The sequence below is a fragment of the Armigeres subalbatus genome, chromosome 3 (assembly GCF_024139115.2).
Source record: "Armigeres subalbatus isolate Guangzhou_Male chromosome 3, GZ_Asu_2, whole genome shotgun sequence".
Lineage (NCBI taxonomy): Eukaryota > Metazoa > Arthropoda > Insecta > Diptera > Culicidae > Armigeres > Armigeres subalbatus.
This window is the reverse complement of record NC_085141.1, coordinates 176,957,169-176,976,474: the sequence shown is the minus strand read 5'-3', so window position 1 is coordinate 176,976,474 and position 19,306 is coordinate 176,957,169. Positions and strand designations below refer to the sequence as shown.

At 40.8% G+C, this 19,306-nt stretch overlaps 1 protein-coding gene across 2 annotated transcripts in view; it reads left to right on the top strand.

The window, feature by feature from the left end:
* The window catches only part of LOC134220457 (uncharacterized), a 75,826-nt gene extending 59,241 nt beyond the window's left edge, over positions 1–16,585 (top strand). For both annotated transcript variants that reach the window (XM_062699515.1, XM_062699514.1), the window contains 8 exons: positions 6,332–6,567; positions 6,630–6,715; positions 6,773–7,212; positions 11,707–11,953; positions 12,011–13,102; positions 13,165–13,515; positions 13,581–13,894; positions 13,960–16,585. In XM_062699515.1, coding sequence (XP_062555499.1) covers positions 6,332–6,567; positions 6,630–6,715; positions 6,773–7,212; positions 11,707–11,953; positions 12,011–13,102; positions 13,165–13,515; positions 13,581–13,894; positions 13,960–14,788 — 3,595 coding nt within the window. In that variant the 3' untranslated portion in view covers positions 14,789–16,585. The remainder of the gene's footprint in view (positions 1–6,331; positions 6,568–6,629; positions 6,716–6,772; positions 7,213–11,706; positions 11,954–12,010; positions 13,103–13,164; positions 13,516–13,580; positions 13,895–13,959) is intronic.
* The last annotated feature ends 2,721 nt before the right edge of the window (positions 16,586–19,306 follow it).

Sequence of the window (19,306 nt, the reverse complement as noted above, 5' to 3'; positions counted from 1 at the left end):
TAACTGTGGAAGTTCTTAATGAACATTAAGCTGCGGCGGCTCTGTCCCAGCGTGGGGATGTAATGCCAATAAGAAGAAGAAGAAGAAGGTATCCGGAAGTTGTAACTAGTATTTAACCAAGCAATGAGCTGCGAATTCTGACACAATAAACTTGAACGATTGATTTTAACTTTAGGGGCAGTTCAAATACAAATCAAAACTAGAATAAGACTGCTGTGCATAAGATTTAATAGGATAGGTACAGGTGGAAGTCCATCAACCTCCCCCTCCTCTCCTAAACAAGATCTGACCGCTTCCCCATTTTTTTTAATATGTTGTATAAGAGTACGGTCATTAGATATTTTGGTGAAGAAATATTTCTCTTCCAACCCAAATTCCTTTTCATTGCTTTGTTTTTGATGGGATGAACATCGCAACCATGAGATGAAATCAAGGAGCAGCTCCCCTACTACAAAATTAAACATAATTTTTATTGATAAATTGTCATAATAATGTTTGCCTTTCTCGTACACTAAGTATACGTAATAAAAGCTATATAATCGCTCCAAAAACAAACTTTTTATAGAAGGCCCGGAGGCACATAGTGTTATATACCGAACAACTTAGTTCGACGAATTGAGGTGATGTCTGTGTGTGTGTATGTGTGTCAGTGCGCACCCACCCAAAAAAATAAAGCAAAAAATAAAGCATTCGATGCAAATACTGTTCCATTGTTTCCTATAAAAAATTGGCCAGATCGGACTATGGGCTCTATCTTTCATAGAAAATTGGCCAGATCGGACTATGGACACTACTTTTATAGAAAAAATGCGTAAAAAAAATGTCACTAATTTTTCAGACACTTATCTCTAACCGACCGCCGCAGAATAATTTACCATTGTTTCCTATCTAAAATTGGCCAAATTGGGCTATGGGCTCAAAAATAATGGCCATAATACTATTTTTTATAATGCACGAAAAAGGCACCATCACCCAATAATAGGTGGATTAATCAGTTTTGTAGATGGATTAATCAGTTTTTTTTAATTACGATTATCGGGCATAACAAAACAAAAAAGTACAAACAAAACACTGCTTGGAAGGAGAAACTCGGGTAAGTCAGTCATTTTTTTCGATTTTTTTCAAAGAAAATTTAAAATTTGGCCATAACCTCCGGGCCCATAGTCCAATATGGACAATTTTTAAATAGCAAACAATGAGACAGTATTCTGCATTGAATGCAACTTGTTGCAAGCTAATCGGTAATATATAAAGTATACGAGAAAGGCAAAAAAGAAAGAAAAAAATGGAGAACGACAAGAGATATCAATTTTCAATTTTGACTGACCGCGGAGGAAAGTGGGTGTGCCACCATTCAGGACTCCGACCGTCAACCAAGTTGATAATCATATGACACATTCCAGCGTAACGCAACACCATGAGGAGCCGACTTTCAGCGAGAAATTAGGTCTGCATTCGAAAATTAGCTTCGGGGGCATATGATTAAACAGGTTTATAATAATCCTCACTAAATTTCCTTTCTGATAGAATATTCACTTTAAGATTTCTTGCTTTAAATATACTAAATAAAACGCGGTGCATTTCGTAACGCGACACCATCGCTGAAATGAACTTTTTCGTTGTTTGCAATGCAAGTGCGTTTTTTAGCTCTGTCTGGTATATGGTTTGGAATCTCGATTTATTCCAAGCACTTCTCGTATACATCAACAGATATGAGGCTGTGAACTCAAATTGTGGGTAAAAACGGAAATTACAATGATTTAAGATTTTAGGGACTAACCGGCCATCCAAACAACCAACCAAAACCATTCATGTCACTTATGCAGTTTTCAAAACGAAATCAATTACCTATGATATTTATATTAGGTTTTCTGATATTTATATTAGTCACGCCCAGGTACGATCCGGATATGTTTTCAAGTACGTGGTCAGATGATCGATCTCCCTAGAAGTGATTTGTTTTTATTAGATAAAAAGTACTGTATTGCCTTTTTCCTATGTAACACGTTTTGAAAGGTGATGATGGCCCAAGAAGCTCAGAAATGTTGAAAATATATCTTTCTGTTGTTTTTAGTTTTCTTTTCTACTGGAACGTGGTATGTTTTTAACTTTTTGTTCATATATGTCAGCAGAATACATTGGTGAATGTCTCATGTCTCAAGCAATATTTACCACATGAGCGAACGCGTCGTGCATTGAGTTGCTTACGTGCATTTTAAACTCTTACGCCTTACGCTCTTGAGTTAATATTTTAAGAATAGTGTTGATGTCCTGATGTAAAATAAATCACAAAAACCGAATATAATATGTCTTTAATAACGAGATTTTAGCCCTAAACAGGTTCATCTCGACAACCATAACTGGGAAATCAATAAATTTCCAATGTTTCACACAGAAGCCCCCTGTTTGCCTTTTTCAATAGCCTCTTATTCTTGCAGTGGTTGGTGAAGTTTGTTTTCCTGATGCTATCCATTATATTTTCAACTGGCGGTGACCAACGCTCTAGACTGTGTAAATCTCGGTGAAACTCCATAAGCTGAAATATCGGCTAAATTGACGCATGGTTACGGCCCCTCCTTTAAGTGTTGCAATTAACTAACATTTGTTTTCAACTGGGATATTAGTAGAAATTCATGAACCAAGCACTGGGCCGTGCGGATCCGGTTGAAAAAAAATATTGCAGTTCTACTGATCGTAAGGAAAACAAATCATCAAATCAAAAGAAAAAGCACGAGTCTTTCTGCTCTCCAAAGCCAAACATATCTATAAGAATCAAGATAAAACTAGTATCGAAAAGCATTTATGCGGCTCTGTAACGCTTCACGACAAATGAGCTTTTCAAATAAACAATTAAAGCAAACAACGTCCTACATGCCATCCGCAAAGAGTCTGAAGGTCCGTGAAAGGGTAGAAGGAAGCCGTGTTCAGGAGCAAACTGTTCGCTACGTTTACTCATATGAGTACATGGTGATATCGAGCGCGAAGAGAGAGGTTTAAAAAAGCCTCACAATCTATTAGAACAAAAAAATGAGCTCAAATTTCTCATGAGTTATTTATGGATGACCCCTACGAGTTCTACGAAACACGAAAATTTGCAGTTTCCCACCACTTTGTAACATTTTTTGCATGGGAACTCATTTTTAGTATGGGCAGTTATCAAATGATACAACCCGTTTCATCCCCAATTTTGTTGCGTTATTCACGTACAAACCCTAATATACTAAAAAGATTTTTTTCTCTATTTCTGGGCCATTGTGATACTGTATACACAGCGCCGTAGCGTGTGGTTGGCTAGGTTGGCCCCCGCCAAGGGCGCCATGCTTCAGGGGGCGCCGAAAACCAGAATTGTACTATGGAAAATTATGACAAATCGCATCAACGTTTTTTACGCGGTTGGATACCACTTGAATTTTATTTGATTGTTTGGGGTGATAACTCTTTGTTTATTAATGCTGAAGATCTCAACCGGCTAACGTCAAACCATGCAAAAAACTATTTACTCAAAGCTATTCTCAAATTCACCGGCTCAAAGATTTTCAGATTCTTTTCCGTTATTAATTGATATAATAGATATCAGAACGTTGGATCAGGAAGCATCCTCACTGATGGAAAAGGAAGTGAAAAAAGGAACAGGAAATAGAGAAAAGAAGAATGGAACAAGCTTCTGGGGAAGAAGCCCTAGATGAGGACTTCAATACGCCAAAGGCGAAACACAGAGCAGACTGTAAAAAACGCGTATATTTTTTGTTGGTGACTAGGAAATCTAAGCCGTTTTCAATACTAAATACTACGAAGTAGTGATTGGGAGTTTGTATGAATTTGAGATACATTATCTCATTGTATGCAGGCAAACTATTTGAGGTTCAAACACGGACCTTAACGATGGCATGTGATCCAGTGACATATTCGATACCTTCAAACTATACACTTATATGATTGTGAACAAACAAGAAAACCTGTTGAAAATTCGATGAAATTTTGAATTCATTTTTTAGGTCTATAAAATCTGGTAAAGCTTCAAACGGGGCACTTATCTGAAGACAAACTGTATATGTATGAGAATCTGCATCAAGGTATTTCAGTAATGATAGCAACTGATCAACTTCAAAGTTGAAATTTATTGACCTTACCACGTCAACCAATGTACCAAGTTACCAATAGCCCAGGAATGAATATATCTTGATCCGAATAAGTCCGGCGTTTTCTTTCTTGGTCCAATCACTATTCCTACCTTCTACCAAAGTTGAATTTCATTTAAAGGCCTTTCAAACCACCACCGACCAAGTTACTCTAGATTTGATTTTTCCTTCATTAATAATGACGATACATGGTCTAATGATGATTCCGAAGGTTATTCAATGCACTCCAAGGTAGGGTTCTTCTTGATGCGACTACGTCCGATAGTGACCCATCCACTGATCGGCAACTTAAGCGATGGAGGTTAATTGGCCTAGCTTGATCCACTAATGCATGAATTCACAATAAGTATAAGTCTAGATTTTTCTGTCGACGACACACGCACTATTGAATCTATTTTATTTATTTGCGTAGAATTGTTTAATCTTTCACAAAATCGTCAAAATTTTTAGAAAAAGAATTTTTAATAATCCTTACTTCCTTTTTATTGGAATATATGCGTCTTACGGAGTTCATAAAGTAAATATTTAGCAAATGCACCAAGCAAAAAAAAATTCAAAATTTTCAAAAATATCCCATGCATAAAAGTAAGGGGCGCTCAATAACGGATTCGCCAAGGGCGCTGGGAGTCCACGCTACGGCTCTGTGTATACATACACCGAAAGCCGGTTATCCCTCATTTCAGTAAAACACTGAATTCGCGTAACGCGACACTAAATTTTTGTACATAGTGTAACTTCGTGAAACATGCTCCGAATTTGGATATTAAAACATGAAAAGAAAGCTCTTGACGAGTACTAATAGAATCCGAAGTATTATTTTTCCAATGTGTGTACTTTTTGTGTAGTATCAATTATGCGACTATTTTCGTAACGCGACACCATTTCAATGTCACAGTTTTCAAAGTACACAAATTTCAAGAAAACATTTTTTTCGAAGCCATACAATTGGCTCACAAAAAGGCCATCATAAACTCTACTTTATCGTGAATTAACCAATACATTTGAACCTAAATAGGTGCGATGGAGCACATTTGTAAAAATTAGATTAGGAAGTATTTTTTTTCATACTAAAAGTCTACTATTTTGATTGGCTATTAAATTATGTTCCCAAACTAATTTTCAGTGAAACAAATATTTTTCAATATATATATTTTCGTGTCCTAAAGATATTGGACCCTAATTTTCAGTTTAAAATTTTGGTCCCTTGGCGTAGAAGTGCGTGGAATGTGTCATATTTTCATGCGCGTTGTTGATGCGTCTACACCAAGCATAATGTTGATTGTTGAAATCACCAAAGATGATTATAGGTCTTAGAACTGACATGGCTTTTGCGGTACCCTTCGATTTGGCGAGCTGTACCCGAAGCAGAGCTCCACCAGGAGAAAGTAGGAGACATCCCAAAGTGGAGTTGCAGGGAGATGGGAGAGATATTTATTGGTGACTTTCGCTATGTATGTCGTGCATGTCAGATGTTTTCACTATTTTAGTGACGAAAGATTTATCGCAGTATTTTTAAATGATATCAAAAAAGTATACATTGTGCAGATGCTTTTTCAAATATATTCATGATTTTTCATTATCTTTGAGTAAGCAATAATAGATCGCAATTCAGACAAAAGACTACAGAGTAATACGTAATGAACTAGGGGGAAAGACGGCTTTGGCAGGTTTTGTTCTATTATTGGCAGGGGGGTTTTTGTCGACCAAATTTTATGAAATTTGGCCACAATATTCTTTGATATGCAAAGAATGTTTAGGCCAAATTTGAGCATAATCAGTCATAAAAAACCTCCCTGACAATAATAGAACAAAACCTGCCAAAGCCGTCATTCCCCCTAGTTGATAAATAAAAATTACCGAAAATAAAGTTTTGAAAAAAAAAAAACAAATTACACTGTAATGTGCATAAAACTTTATCATCTTTTTGAGAGGGTAATCACAATGATTGGGACTCGGGAGTGCATGAAGTATTTATACTTATTTGATTAACCAAACAGGACACTGAAACATATTTATAGACAATTTAATGGTGAATGTATGAAATAGATCAGTAGCTCTCGATAGTCCCATTTAGTGTGTATGTTTAACCTAGTCCAGAACTCAGTGGTAGTGTTGATTTTTTGTAGGATAATGCTGTTCTCCGTTGAATGTCTGTCAATAACCAAGGAAGTTAACAATTACTATAATTCCAGTGAGTTCGAGGTACCCAGCTTGAACTTTCCCGGTCAAATGCACCGCTGGCGGTTGTCGCAGTTTCTGCAGAAAGGCTCGGAACGAACGCGCGATTCGTTGCTCGGTGATCTGGCCATGTCGGCGCGATTCTTAGTCATTAGCGCCAAGGGACGATTATTTGGCCACTTCTTTTCGGTTGCTCATGCTGTTCACGCTTTGTTGCAGGGACTAATTAAGTTGGTCGATATGGTGATCGGTACGTCGACAATTGATTCTATTGATTCAACGTAAGAATTATGATAAACGTTATTTTTACAGGCGTTCCATCGCTGTTGGCGCAAAATCTAGATAATAAGATTAAGGAAGAACGATGCCGTTTTTTGGTAGCTGAGCTAGTTTGTAGAGTAAGAATAACAAAGAATGCATATTGTATAAACATACTCATTTATTTTTTCTTCCAGAGTGAGTACGAAGACTGTTTGGATGCTCTTTGCAGTTATGTACGGCATCAACTCCGCCGAGCCACTATGGAAAAGTTCGACGTTAATTGTCAGCAAGCCCAGCCGGTACCGTACTTGTACGTTACTCCGAAAGGGCAGGATATTGATTTGCGGCTATTTTCGAAGGATATTATGCGAAAAGCACTGCCCATATTGGTAGGAATTTTGGAAAAGGAAACTCGCGGATGGTTTCTGCATTTCCGCGAACGTTTGATAGCTGAAATGCGGGAACGCAAAATGACGGATGCTGAAATTGAAGAGGAGGTGAACGAGGCCGTTATGAAGGAATATCTGCAGCGGGTGTACACATCGATATTGTCTAATTGTGATTTGGTCGATTTGGGAGAAAACGTACCGCAACTATTGGTGCAGCAAGCACAATCGGTTGTCATCATGCACAAGTAAGTAATTTATTTCAAAAAAATATAGGGGTAATGACGGCTTTGCCAGGTTTTGTTCTATTATTGTCAGGGGAGTTTTTTATGACTGATTATGCTCAAATTTGGCCCAAACATTCTTTGCATATCAAAGAATATTGTGGCCAAATTTCATAAAATTCGGTCGACAAAAACTCCCTGCCAATAATAGAACAAAAGAGAACAATAATGCCTGCCAATAATAGAACAAAACCTGCCAAAGCCGTCTGTTCCCCTATTGAAAAAAATCAAATAAATTTATTTTAAATCAATACCACGAATGCTATCGATGACTGATTTTAACGGGTCTAAGTATGGAGACTATTAGGCATGACGACCTTTTGGTATAAAAACAAAAATAATCAATGATTTTAGGGCCATTTGGCATACAAATTAAAAGATTTCTAAAATATACAGGCAAACGTGCTTTACACGTGTCATCTGCCTTTTTGCTTTATTTTAGGCACATTTGTGCTTTTAATGGAATAATTTACTACTTTGCCTAGTTTCGGTAATTTCAATAAAGAAATCATGAAGGAAAAAGTCGAATATTTTTCTTGACAAATACGGTTTTACGGGCAAATGCGTGTTTGACATAGAGGAATAATCTTCTCGTTAGAATTTTTTCAAGCAAATGCGTGCTTTTGAAGTATAATGAGTTATGGGTTATTGTATGCTATAAAAGATGGAACCATCTGCTTATTTGCTTTATTCCGAGCATAAGTGTTTGGAAAGGAATCATATACGCATCGACTGATTCCGGACAAATGCAAACATAAAGGAGGGGTCATCTAATATTTTGCCTTATTCAGGGCAAATGTATACTTTTAAAGAAGGAATCATACACTCTGTGCCTTACTCCGGGGAAAAGTGTACTTTTAAAGAAAGGGTTATCTACTCTTCTTTCTTTCGTGTTTGAAAAGGTAAGCGTATAACCTTCGCCTTATTCCGAGGAATTGAATTCTTTCAATGAAGGATCATCTACGCTTTTCCCGTATTCCGGGAAAATATGCACCGTTCGATTCTCGGTATGGTCTAAGATGTTTTCGGGTTGGAAACATTCTCGAATCTGGACTCCCTGGGCTGCGCCGCCTTAGTAAAGTCTAGCTCATTGTATCCATTGTACTTGCCACACAAGATACATACTCATGCACTGCCCATGATCGCATATTTGTAACATTTGCGTTTTGGTTGATTTTGTAAATCTTTTGTCAATCCTCCCCACAAACTCAATAATTTCCAGCTTACCACAGATAAGCAAGATAGTAAAGCTCATTTTACTATTATGGGATTAGATGCAGTAAATTGAGCTTTCTGAACGAATCACAGGCTTTATACAAAATGAGCAAAAATGCGAGTGTTACAAATATGCGACCATGGGCAGTGCACCGGCGGGCATAATTTATTTATTTATCATCAGACTAAGGCCGGAGTGGCCTGTGCTGCACATAAAAGACTTCTCCATTCAGCTCGGTTTAAGGCTGCACTTCGCCAACCACGCAGTCTGCGGAGGGTCCGCAAGTCGTCCTCCACCTGATCGATCCACCTTGCCCGCTGTGCACCTCGCCTTCTTGTTCCCGTCGGATCGTTGTCGAGAACCATTTTCACCGGATTACTGTCCGACATTCTGGCTACGTGCCCGGCCCACCGCAGTCTTCCGATTTTGCGGTGTGAACGATGGATGGTTCTCCCAACAGCTGATGCAACTCGTGGTTCATTCGCCTCCTCCACGTACCGTCCGCCATCTGCACCCCACCATAGATGGTACGCAGCACCTTCCTTTCGAAAACTCCCAGTGCGCGTTGGTCCTCCACGAGCATCGTCCAGGTCTCGTGTCCGTAGAGAACTACCGGTCTTATAAGCGTTTTGTAGATAGTCAGTTTGGTACGGCGGCGAACTCTATTCGATCGGAGCGTCTTGCGGAGTCCAAAGTACGTACGATTTCCAGCCACTATGCGTCTCCGAATTTCTCTGCTGGTATCGTTATCGGCGGTCACCAGTGAGCCCAAGTACACGAATTCTTCAACCACCTCGATTTCGTCACCACCGATAGAAACTCGTGGTGGGTGGCTCACATTGACCTCTCTTGAGCCTCTTCCTATCATGTACTTCGTCTTCGACGTGTTGATGACTAGTCCAATCCGTTTAGCTTCGCTTTTCAGTCTGATGTAGGCTTCCTCCATCCTCTCAAAGTTACGTGCCATGATATCAATGTCGTCGGCGAAGCCAAATAACTGGACGGACTTCGTGAAGATCGTACCACTCGTGTCAATCCCTGCCCTTCGTATTACTCCCTCCAAAGCGATGTTGAATAGCAGACACGAAAGACCATCACCTTGCCGTAACCCTCTACGGGTTTCGAAGGGACTCGAGAATGCCCCTGAAACTCGAACTACGCACATCACCCGATCCATCGTCGCCTTGATCAACCGTATCAGTTTATCCGGAAATCCGTTTTCGTGCATTAGCTGCCATAGCTGGTCCCGATCGATTGTATCATATGCGGCTTTGAAGTCGATAAATAGATGATGTGTGGGCACGTTGTATTCGCGGCATTTCTGCAATACCTGACGTATGGCGAACACCTGGTCTGTGGTAGAGCGTTCACCCATAAATCCCGCCTGGTACTGCCCCACGAACTCTCTTGCAATTGGTGTTAGTCGACGGCATAAAATTTGAGAGAGTACCTTGTAGGCGGCGTTCAGCAATGTGATTGCGCGGTAGTTGCTACAATCCAGCTTATCGCCCTTTTGTAGATGGGACACACGACACCTTCCATCCACTCCTGCGGCAGAACCTCATCCTCCCAAACCTTGGTAATCACCCAGTGCAGCGCTCTAGCCAGTGCTTCACCACCGTGTTTAAACAGCTCTCCTGGTAGTTGGTCAACTCCAGGGGCTTTGTTGTTTTTCAGCCGGCCGATCTCCTCCTGGATTTCCTGGAGATTCGGAGCCGGAAGTCGCATGTCCTGCGCGCGTGCTCCTAGGTTCATTACCATACCGCCACCGTTGTCTGCCATATCGCCATTCAGGTGCTCTTCGTAGTGCTGCCGCCACCTTTGGATCACCTCACGCTCGTTCGTAAGAAGGTTCCCGTTTATGTCCTTACACATATCGGGCTGTGGCACGTGGCCCTTACGTGAACGGTTCAACTTCTCATAGAACTTTCGTGCGTTATTAGCGCGGTACAGTTCCTCCGTCTCTTCACGGTCTCGATCTTCCTGCTGGCGCTTTTTCCTCCGGAAAATCGAGTTTTGTCTGTTCCGCGCCCGTTTGTATCGTGCCTCGTTCGCCCTCGTGCGGTGTTGCAGCAATCTCGCCCATGCTGCATTCTTCTCCTCAACTAACTGCTCACATTCGCCGTCATACCAGTCGTTCCTCTGATCCGGAGCCACCGTGCCTAGTGCAGCGGTTGCGGTGCTTCCAATGGCGGATCGAATATCTCTCCAGCCATCTTCAAGAGATGCTGCGCCTAGCTGCTCTTCCGTTGGGAGTGCCACTTCCAGCTGCTGCGCGTAGTCTTGGGCTAGTCTACCGTCTTGTAGCCGCCCAATGTTTAGCCGCGGCGGACGACTCCGACGCGTGTTGATCACCGTCGAGAGTTTTGAGCGCAGACATACTGCGACGAGGTAGTGGTCGGATTCAATATTCGCACTGCGGTAAGTGCGTACGTTCGTGATGTCGGAGAAAAATTTACCGTCGATTAGCGGGCGGGCATAAAAAAGCTTTCAATTAATAACTGAGGAAATACTTATTTGGAAAGCAGGCCAAGTTCCAGTTGGAATGTAGAGCTATTAAATAAAAAGAAGAAACCAAACGGCAGTATGCCAAGCGCCCTTATTTCAAACGGCCTTTGTGATTCAAATAAAAATAGGCTTAAGTTTGATCGTTTCTCTGATTTTTAATGTTGCATATTAGACCAGAACAAATCTAGATTGCTTTGAGAATAGGTCGTATGTGCAAAAGAGAGGCTCTCTTGACTTTCATTCTCTTTCGATTATTATAGAACTATACTAAAGTTTACTTCGGATTTCTTGGCATATATCTAAAGACAATAGCTTTGTCTATCGTGCTGAAGTGAAAATGTAGCAAAAAATGCAAAATTAGCTTATATATTAGCGAAAGAGAGCGCAAGCAAAGAGAGACTCTCTTTTGCACATACGACCTATTCTCAAAGCAATCTAGAAATATGAACTTCTTCTTTTGTCGTATTAGATAAAGAAGAGGGTGGTAAATAAAAAAATAAATTGTATAAATTGATAAAATCTTAAAACTCATCAGTTTTCTTAAAGAATTTTCCGGGAAAGCTAAATATTTTATTTACTTTTCCGATCGAAATTTGAGTTCCCCCCTCAAATAATAAAATACGGACTCACAAAATCTAGGGGGGTGGTGACAGAAGAAGAAAATAATATTTGTTCCGGCCTTATTTAGTTTATCAACTTGATGTTGACGTATTTTATTTTTACCCCTTCTCAAGAGCTGTCGACAAAATACAAAAAGAGTTGAAGAAATCTCGCGACGAACATCGGAAACTTCTGCAGGAACAACATCCCGTACTATCGCGCATATCTCCCTGGTTGCGAGCCAAGCTTGAGGCCGGAGAACAATCTAAACTCTCCAAAATCACTTGGGGTGCACACGAGGAAGCATTGAAAATAGCACAGAAACACAACCTACACCAATCGGTGTATTTTCTCACCCGTGATATGGCATTCATGAAGGAGGTAAGTCAAATCGTTCTCGTCAATTTCGATGTTTTATATAACGGTTCTGTTTTGTAGCGGGAGCCGGTTCTCTTGAAAGAATTGAAGAACGCTAAAACGCCCACGCGCAACTTCCAGTGGGCTTGTAGAATATGGTCACCTAAGTCGTGGATCATTCGGCGTAGCTTCCAAGGACATTCGGAAGTAATACCAACGGTCATAACACAGCAGGCCACGTCAATAGTTACCCCACGATCGGATCCTAGTCAGCCAGTATTCCTTGTGGAGAAGGAACTGGTACGCTCTACAAGCACACGTTGGCCAATGTGGCGTCTGTTGAATCTTTTTCAGCGTACATGGACATGGACTTGGAATATGATGTTTCTACTCGGTGTCATTGTGCCCTGGTGTAGTCCACTGGGGCTACGAGCTCTCTTTTGTGTTAAACCTTTCATGGCGGATTTGGAACTGTCTCAGGTGAATGGAACTCTTTTTCCGAGAAAAACCAGCATCACACAAACCATGTGTTCAAGGTTGGTAGAATTGTGGCGGCACATCTCGAAAGCCCGAACACATTTCGAAACTGAACCGGACACCGGCTTCATTGGAAAAGGCATGACAAGGCATCTCAATCGGCTGTACAATTATTTCATAAAGGGTTTTCTTGGATCTTTATTGATAATGACCCTATTTCCACTGTTGTGTGTTAGTGTGAGTATCAGTAGCATAGCTTTTGCCATTGCTGCCCCGCTGTGGATGCCTTTCATTACCGTCACATTGCATATCTACATGATGATGATCTACGATTTGGATTGCCCAGATGAAAGCCGTCGGAATCGGTACTGCATCTTGATGGAGGCTGTCGGATGGAACATTGTGATGCAGGGAATGGTTCAACCTGTCGCTGCACTCATTGTGGCGTCTTTTATTTGTCCTATAGTGTCGGTGATAGTTCTATTTGTAGGAGTTGCGCGATACTGGCTTCGGCTTTTTTGGGATGCCATTACGTTTCATTTGTTCATTAAGAAATGTGGACGCGTTCCAGCTAGCGATAGTTTTGCTGTTAAGCGTATCGCTGGACCTGGTTTGGCTTTGGATTACTACTTCTCCGTGAAACCCGAACAGGCTCTTGCAGCTTTCGAAGCAAAGATGGAGCTGGACGAGCTACAGGTAATAGCTGGGTTAATTACAAATTTAATTATAATTACTGAATTTTTTATTTTTCGTTACAGGCTTATCAACACTCGATGGAAACCGTCATTTGTCAACCACAAAAAGATTTCAGTCAATTTGTGGAGGCATGCTTTGGTCCGTTTTCGGCGCAATTATCGAAAACCGTCGGTCCTTACCGACAATTGGAACGTGAAGGACATGACTTGATGACATCTTTGCATGAAAAGTTGGAGAAACGGCGTAGAGATCTTCAAACTGGATTGACGACTGCAGTCAAGTCAAGAATTAAGCTGAATACAATGGAGCTGAAGATCGTTATCCAGCAGTCGGCTTACATGTTGGAGAAGTTTTATCCAGCTCATGTTATAGCGCGTCTGTCGATTAGCGAGGATGAGTTTTGGGATGCCAAAGTGAGTTACGACACTCGAGAAGTATTATGACAGATGTCTCTTGGAATAAATTTCTTAAATTTTAGGGTCTATCTGTTGGCGACTGGGCTGGTCTAGCAGGAATGTTGTACGCTGATATATTCAGCTTGGATTTTCTTACTCCATTGTCGGAGAATGAAACACAGTTTAAGCTGGAACCTCACACGCAATTGGATCTATCCCGTTACACTGAAATGGTACAAAATACTAGTGATATAATGGGCATTAATGGGCCAGATCTATTGGGAAATGTTTATGCTCCGCGTGGCAATATCCAAGTTCATTCACCATACTTGGAAGTTTCTGCTTTCAATCCTCGATCGCGAGTGATGATCAATTCCAGAAGAGCCGAAAAAAGAAAGTAAGATAATTCATGCTCATCAACAATATTATTCAGTACATTTATTGATATTTCCTCTAATACAGCGACACTTCTTCTGGCTTGACTACGCCGCGTGTGAGAGCTAGGCGTTCTCCAATACCGACGCATAAGTCACAAAACAGCTGGAAACCGTGGAAACGAAAACAGGTGAAAAAACACGTCGCAGATAAACTGCTGATTCCACTTCCGATACCACACCCCGTTCATATAGCCATATCAATCTATAATCGCGATTCGGATCATCCCATTCCCGTCGAATCGGATATATGCTGGGATATACTACGCTCGATAGAAGAATGCCAGGGAGATTTGGAAGCGATAGTCCGTTTTAGAGAATCCGGAGGCGATGGAAATCGTTCGGTGGGTATAAGCGTAGATGGACTGGCAGCAATTGATTCCAGCATTGATTCTCTGGATTCGAGCTCATCCAATTCTGGGACCAAAGACAGCATGGACATGATAGCCGGCGCCAGTGAAACTTTACCGTGCACGAACCGAGAGGTAACGATTATAATGCCATCGACGACTCTTGGTGAAATGGATAATTCTGTTGCAACTGCCGAGCATGAAAGCGAAGATGCCCCCGGTGAACAAACACCTTCTGCTCCTACCCATTTCCATTGGACTTTGAGAAACTGGGGAGGGGCAAATGGAAACCAATCGGTAGTTGCAAATCGTCGACGAAACACCAGTTACACATACAGCAGTAGCACAAGCGGCGGACCAGGTAATATCAATAGTGCTAGCACTAACTCTCAGAATGATGCTCAATTAGAGCAAATTAGGGTGGATTTGGCCAGCCCGGAAGATATCTCGCTAGATACTGATAGTTCTCGAGCCGTTTTTAGTGCTGCTTATGGAACAACTGTTTGAATATTGGTTCACTTATGCGAAAAGCTAATTGTGTATTTGTGATAGAAAAAGTTACAGATCTACTTTTTTAACTTCAGTTCAATCCAGTATATATGGAAAACGTTCAAATGCCCTAAGCATTCACCAACATTTCCATTCTTTTTCATTGTTTTTGTTTTATTTAAAATTTTAAATAGAATGTTTGTTTTAATATCTTTATGAGCAAAGTCATTTTTATTACATTTTAAACGCTACACATTAAGCGCATCTAGTCTATCGTATAATCACAAAAATATTCATTCAGTTTTGAATATTTTGTTTATTTTTGGTTTAACATATTTTCCGAAACATAATTCCGTGTGCTTAAACAACAGACGGATCTATATTTTGCAAAAAAAAAACATATTTAAACTATTTATGCTGATCTGTTCGCCGTAAAGCGATAGACACAATATATTTACAGACCATTTGAAAGTGTCTCAAACGCTCGATGTTCTTGAGAATGCATCTTGATAACGAGATGGCATTTATAATTTGATGTGAACCAAATCATGTAACGATAGGCTAAAATGAAACTCGTATAATATTAACGTATGGAAAAAACATAGATTTTTATATATTTAGCAAATAAAAACAGTTGATCTGCCCTTAATATTAAGTAGAATTTGACAAAAGCGAAAACCGTTGAGATTTTTTCTCCCGCCCACATTCTGTCGATTCTGTTCTGAAACTAATTTACAGGGTACATTTTAGTTCCATCTCTTCCAAGAAGTAAGATCGTCATATTTCAATAACAAATGCTTACAAAATTCCAGGCCATATCATTCCTTTTTATTGCACACGACTAGGTCTATAACGATTGGGTTTCACTCTGAACATTCTCAATATACTTAGTGAAGGAAAAAAATGAAACAATAACCTCAGTAGTTAAGATCTACTTAAATACCGGAATCTACACTTTGAATTAGCGTAAATTGGAAGTGAACTCGTTCTACTTCATCTACAAATCTAGAACTGTAAGACGGCATCTGACAAAGTTATGATTAGAGCAAGAAGTGTTTCGCCATTTTCAACCAGTAGTAAAAATTGCTTAAAAACCGATCTCCGCAAATTTCTAATAAGTGAATAAAACCATGAAATCACGCTCTCTTTATTTTACCATACATGCGTTCTGGATGCAATTAAGAGTCTGTCTTAATTCACGATTTAAATTCGAACTAGAATTTAAAAGTTTTGTAAGTCGCGAAGCACGATTATTTTTGAAAGAAATCGAATTGCCTTTGATGAGATATTAAAAGGCAGAACAATGTTCATGATCGAGTGGTCCGTAACTTTTGTACTCTACCTTTTAAATTTTAGTTCAATTTAAGTCTGAAATAGAGACAAATCCTATGTGTTGAAAATCGTTCTGATAGTATCGGCAGATGCTTGAACCTACTAAATACATCAGGTCCCAATTACACGATTTACATAATAAGTCGATTTTTCTCAATTCTGGCCAACGCCAAAGATAACAATAATAACGTACAAGTTTTCTTTCAAATGAAAGTGACATTATTTACAAAACAGCCTTTCGCCAAAATCTCAGTTCTCTCTCTGTATGGCTTAAGTGTAGGCTTCAATAAACAAATAGTACTCGTCTAGCAGCTATATTATCGAAGGCATATCGTTACTTCTGCATGCCTGCTAATGTATATACAATGAAATTAAGAACAATTAATTAATTAGTCACCCACACAGCATAGTGGGCTTTTTCTTGAATCTGATTTCATCGAGAAACCAATAAAGTCATCCAATCGATGAACCAGTTTGCGACTACGAACCGGAGTTTAATGCGTAGAATGCGAAAGAAACTCTTTTGGTACCCATGTACCTGCTTTAATTTTTTATGCCAGGTTGATATGACGTTTATAATATAGCACTAATGATAGCACTTACTGAATTTAGATTATGTAATCGTTTAGATCAGCGGTTCTTAACATTTTTCTTGAGAGGTACCCTTTCAAACTCTTGCATTCATTAAGGTACCCTCTATTTTTTCGCTATAAATGAAAATAAGCGCAACCCATAAGATATATGAAAAAGGAACCTGAAAACTAACGCGTATGGCTCTCCAAAAAGTCATCTAACATTTTTGTTATTCCGTGAAACTTTCCAATTCATACTAAGTTCATACATAAATAAGGCTTCCGAGTCTCTTGAACAAACTGCAAGTTCCGGAACGGGCTCTTTGGGTATCAACAATCGACGAATGGCACTCCCATATCTTCTTCTTCTTATTGGCATTACATCCCCACACTGGGACAGAGCCGCCTCGCAGCTTAGTGTTCATTTAGCACTTCCACAGTTATTAACTGCGAGATTTCTAAGCCAAGTTACCATTTTTGCATTCGTATATCATGAGGCTAGCACGATGCTACTGTTATGCCCAGGGAAGTCGAGACAATTTCCAATCCGAAAATTGCCTAGACCGGCGCCGGGAATCGAACCCAGCCACCCTCAGCATGGTTTTGCTTTGTAGCCGCGCGTCTTACCGCACGGCTAAGAAGGGCCCCTGGTGTCGCGATCGATCGACCGGGTTGATGATACTACCGGAGAATTGCTGGAAGTTAGATCCGTATCAGGCAGCGAATGTTCATTGTTGCATAGGAGTATTGTTGCCTGGAGTAACATGCTGGGAGATTTCCAATACACATCTAAACTCAGGGCCAGGACGACTTGGATGAACGCTGGCAGCAGATGGCGCGACTGAGATAGAGGGACTGGAAGAATCTCCCGAGAAGCTTACTGCGGTGCGTCCTGGACACTCTGTGTAGGAACGGAGCCAAGGGGCTTCCTCAGTACTGATGGCACTGATGGTACTGATTAAACCAAATTCCCAGCACCAGGTGCCAGCCGATCTCTCGCAATACATTTTCAGAACTAACTCTTTCATATGTATTTTTGTACACATGCCAACCAAGTAGGATGATTATTTAGTATTGTCCGGCTCCTACACACTTGCTTCATCAGCAACGGCGCTCAATGAAGTAGGGTTGTGTGAGGTTGCGCCAGAATTTGGTTTCATCATTACCCGCTAAGCTGCGGTGGACGACGGAGGTCCTTCGTAGCTTAGTAGGGAAAGCACCTGTCATGCGAACTGGGGTCGTGGGATCAAACCCCACCGAAGGGGCGGTTACCCTCCAATACCTTTTCCGAACTAAATCTATCACATGTTGTACATATGCATAATCAAGTTTCAGACATAGTAATTAATTTCCACTCCGGGTGGCTTAATACCCGGCATATAGGCAATTAACCTTGAATGTACTGATCTCGAGTGGCGATCTCTCTTCGCTTGTGTGGTCGGGTCGGGATCTGACGACCAAACTGGCGCAACCTCACACAACCCTACTTCATTGAGCGCCGTTGCTGATGAAGCAAGTGTGTAGGAGCCGGACAATACTAAATACTCATCCAACTTGGTTGGCATGTGTACAAAAATACATATGAGAGAGTTAGTTCTGAAAATGTATTGCGAGAGATCGGCTGGCACCTGGTGCTGCGAATTTGGTTTCATCAGTACCCGCTAAGCTGCGGTGGACGACGGAGGTCCTTCGTAGCTTAGTAGGGAAAGCACCTGTCATGCGAACTGGGGTCGTGGGATCAAACCCCACCGAAGGGGCGGTTACCCTCCAATACCTTTTCCGAACTAAATCTATCACATGTTGTACATATGCATAATCAAGTTTCAGACATGTTTTTTGAGCTATTGTCTTCGAATTCGCGAAATAAAATTCCTTTGGGCTAGGTTTGAGTGTCAAGAGCTACTTCTCGAAAGTTGGGGTCGATTCCGATTTTGTAGGAAACAAAGCTAAGACGACTAGTGTCGAGATTCTATCACAAACGCCCGAATGACACTCGCCCGAGCCGGAGACGAGTCAGCCTCGGGCTGAAAGTCTCCTTAATAAAGACACAAAAAAAAAAAACACTCGCCCGAATGACAAACGCCCGAATGTAACAGTCACCCGAATTTCTTCGGCCCAAAAAGACCAAACGCCCGAAAAGACAACTTAGGTCCTAATGATGCTTATCCTAATTAATACTAATAAAAGTAATTATAATAAAATCATCGTTTATTATGAAACATGGCAGAATAAGCCCTTGTAAAATTACGACGAATCGTCTGTCGGGATAGATTAAAATCAAAACATGGGGCAACCTCGTTGAATGCCCGCTGTAGACCCACCATCGCTCCACGTTGTCCGTAATTCGTTCTTCGAAAAGGTATCCTCAGCATTCCGTTATTTCGCAGTGTCCTAGGTCGAACGTTCAAGTTTAATGATTCCAGAATTTCAGGGCAGTCGATTCTGCCTTGGAGCGTATCAGCAACGACCATGGCCCGTGCAATGTGCCTCCGCAATTGTAGGCTTTCAAGATTAATTAATTGACAACGGCTGCTATAACTTGGTAACCGAAATGGGTTTCGCCATGGAAGCAACCGAAGAGCAAAACGAATGAAGCGCCGTTGAACAGATTCAATTCTTACTGATCCGTTCT